This window comes from Penaeus vannamei, chromosome 19, assembly GCF_042767895.1.
Source record: "Penaeus vannamei isolate JL-2024 chromosome 19, ASM4276789v1, whole genome shotgun sequence".
Lineage (NCBI taxonomy): Eukaryota > Metazoa > Arthropoda > Malacostraca > Decapoda > Penaeidae > Penaeus > Penaeus vannamei.
In genome coordinates this window covers 22,354,876-22,357,375 of record NC_091567.1, presented here as the reverse complement: position 1 = coordinate 22,357,375, position 2,500 = coordinate 22,354,876, and the positions used below count along the sequence as shown (strand labels likewise).

The window sequence follows — 2,500 nt, the reverse complement described above, 5'->3', positions numbered from 1 at the left end:
CCTGGAGTGACTGCCTGGGGGAACTAGGGAGGCTAAGAGTTGGGGTGGCTGCTCTCTCAGAGGTGAGAAGACCTGGCAGTGGCACGATCAGTGTTGGTCAGGGGTGGGCAATTACTTTTTACAAGGAGCCACATGAGAAACCTGAATTGTGTCATGATAACTTGAAAATTCTGCTTAACTTTCTTCCATTGTAAAATGCACTAAATTATATATTTAGTGCATTATATATTTGATAAATTATATATATATATATATATATATATATATTAATGAATATATATATTTAATAAATATATATATTGAATAAATATATATATTGAATAAATATATATATTTAATAAATATATATATTTAATAAATATATTTCATAAATTATATATATTAATAAATATATATATTTAATAAATGTATTTAATAAGTTATACATCTGATAAATTATATATTTAATACATTATATATTTAGTCCCTGTCCGGCCTCTTGCGGGCCAGACAGGGATGCACAGGGGCCGTAGTTTGCCCAGGTCTGGTGTAGGTAGTTACACTTACTACTGGTCAGGCTGCAGCAACAGTCCCCTTTTCCGGGGAGTAGCTATAGCTATGTCCAGTAAGCTCTAGCCCTCGGTGGTAGAGGTTACTCCAATCGATGAGTGTACAATGGTATTGAGACTGAAGTTAGTATTTGCCTTCATGTCTCTTATTGCTGTATACGATGTGATAGAGATGTTCTACACCAAACTTGCATCTGTGGCAGACAGTTGTCCCCGACGGGATATTCGTATTGTCCTAGGTGATTTCAATGCAGTATCTGGCTGTGATCGAGCTGGCTATGAGATGTCTGTCGGTCCTCATGGTTCAGGAGCTGATATTGGCAGTGAGAATAGCTTCCTTTCCCGGGACTTTGTAAAGTCCCAGAAATTGAGGATTTCTGGCTCCTGGTACCAGCACCCAGACCCACAATGTTGGACATGGTACAATGATGCGGGTAATGCTACCAAAGAGATCGACCAAATACCCATTAGCACTCGGAGCCTCCAGAACTACAGGGTGTATAGGAGTACCAAGTTATGTGGTAATAACCATAGATTGGTTGTGACTACCCTCCGGGTCCACTTCAAAACTCCCCAGCGGTCCAATGATCACCCTAGGGTGTTTCATCTGGACAGGCTGAAGGAGGAGTGTGTTTGGGGGTTTGTTGAGGCAATCTCTGGTCGTTTCACAGCGCTCGACAATCTGACGGACCCTGTACTTCTGTGGGATACCTTCAAGTGCAAAACGCTTGATGCAGCCCAAGAGTCGATTGGTGAACGCCTGAGGACAATACAGAACTTTATCTCACAGGAGATACTGGAAGCCACAGATGCTTGCCGTGTGGTTCGTCTGACAGGGGATAGGGATTTGCACTATTCTCAGGTGCATAGAACTCGGTCTCTGTTAAGAAGGGACAAGGAGCAGTTAATTAGGTCTTGCTGAGGAGGTTGAAAACCACTTCTTACTAAATGACATTCGGCCTGCATACCAAGCCCTGAGAAAGCTGTACTTCAAGCCCTCTTCATAGGTGACAGCAGTTCGCTTACTAAGTGGCCAGATCGTCTCAGATCCTGTTGTGGTGCGGGAGTGTTTGGCTGAGTATTTTGAGCAGTTGTACCAGGTTAACCCACCAAGAGTTAGCTTGGATACGGTTAGTGCCGTGATTTAGTTGCCGGACCCACTCATCAGTGAGGATCTACCCTCCCTAACTATAGTTAGGGGGCGATATCCAACCTGAAGAGTGGCAAAGCAGCGGGTATTTGCAGCATCCCAGCTGAACTGTTAAAGGCTGGAAGTGAACCTATGGCGTGGGGGTTGCATGCTGTCCTGGCTGCCAGATGGCAGCCAGGACAGCATGCCCCTAACCTGTTAAGAGGTGTGGTCATCCCTCTCTGGAAGGGGAAGGGGGATCGATGGGACTGTAGCAGTCACCGAGACATCACACTGCTCAGTATACCAGGCAAGGTTCTAGCCCACATCCTTCTGAGACGTATCAGAGACCACCTACTGAGGCATCAGAAGCCGGAGCAATCTGGATTCACAATAGACCGTATCCTTACGTTTCGAGTCACTGTAGAACGCCGTTGTGAGTTCAGGCATGGGCTACTTGCAGTCTACATCGACCTCAAGAAGGTGTTCGATATGGTGCATCGGAAATCACTCTGGGAGATCCTGAGACTGAGAGGAATTCTAACAAGGATTTTTGGACTAATAGCAAGTCTGTATAATGGTACTGAAAGTGCTGTAAAGTATGGTGGGGGCCTGTCGAGCTTCTTTTCTGTTAGTTCAGGATTGAGGCAAGGCTGTGTTCTTGCACCAACACTTTTCAATACTTGCATGGACTGGATTCTGGGCAGAGATACTGTTCGAAGTCATTGTGGAGCAACACTGGGCAATATCAAGGTTACAGACCTTAACTTTGCTGATGATGTTATTCTATTTGAGTCTTTGGAAACCTTAGTGGTGGCTCTGG

General features: G+C 44.5%; 1 protein-coding gene across 1 annotated transcript; it reads left to right on the top strand.

The window, feature by feature from the left end:
• Positions 1–654: 654 nt before the first annotated feature.
• LOC138864950 (uncharacterized) lies at positions 655–2,444 on the top strand. Its single transcript, XM_070133606.1, has 4 exons — positions 655–1,410; positions 1,556–1,678; positions 1,816–2,172; positions 2,313–2,444. The coding sequence occupies exons 1-4, from the start codon at positions 655–657 to the stop codon at positions 2,442–2,444; spliced, it is 1,368 nt and encodes a 455-aa protein (XP_069989707.1).
• Positions 2,445–2,500: the final 56 nt, after the last annotated feature.

Excerpts from the sequence above, each read along its gene's own strand:
- LOC138864950 (XM_070133606.1), top strand. The coding sequence starts at position 655 with ATGGTATTGAGACTGAAGTTAGTATTTGCCTTCATGTCTCTTATTGCT. Across the intron at positions 1,679-1,815 it reads CAAGAGTTAGCTTGGATACG|GCTGGAAGTGAACCTATGGC; the intron begins GTTAGTGCCGTG and ends GAACTGTTAAAG. Across the intron at positions 2,173-2,312 it reads TCAAGAAGGTGTTCGATATG|TTCAGGATTGAGGCAAGGCT; the intron begins GTGCATCGGAAA and ends CTTTTCTGTTAG.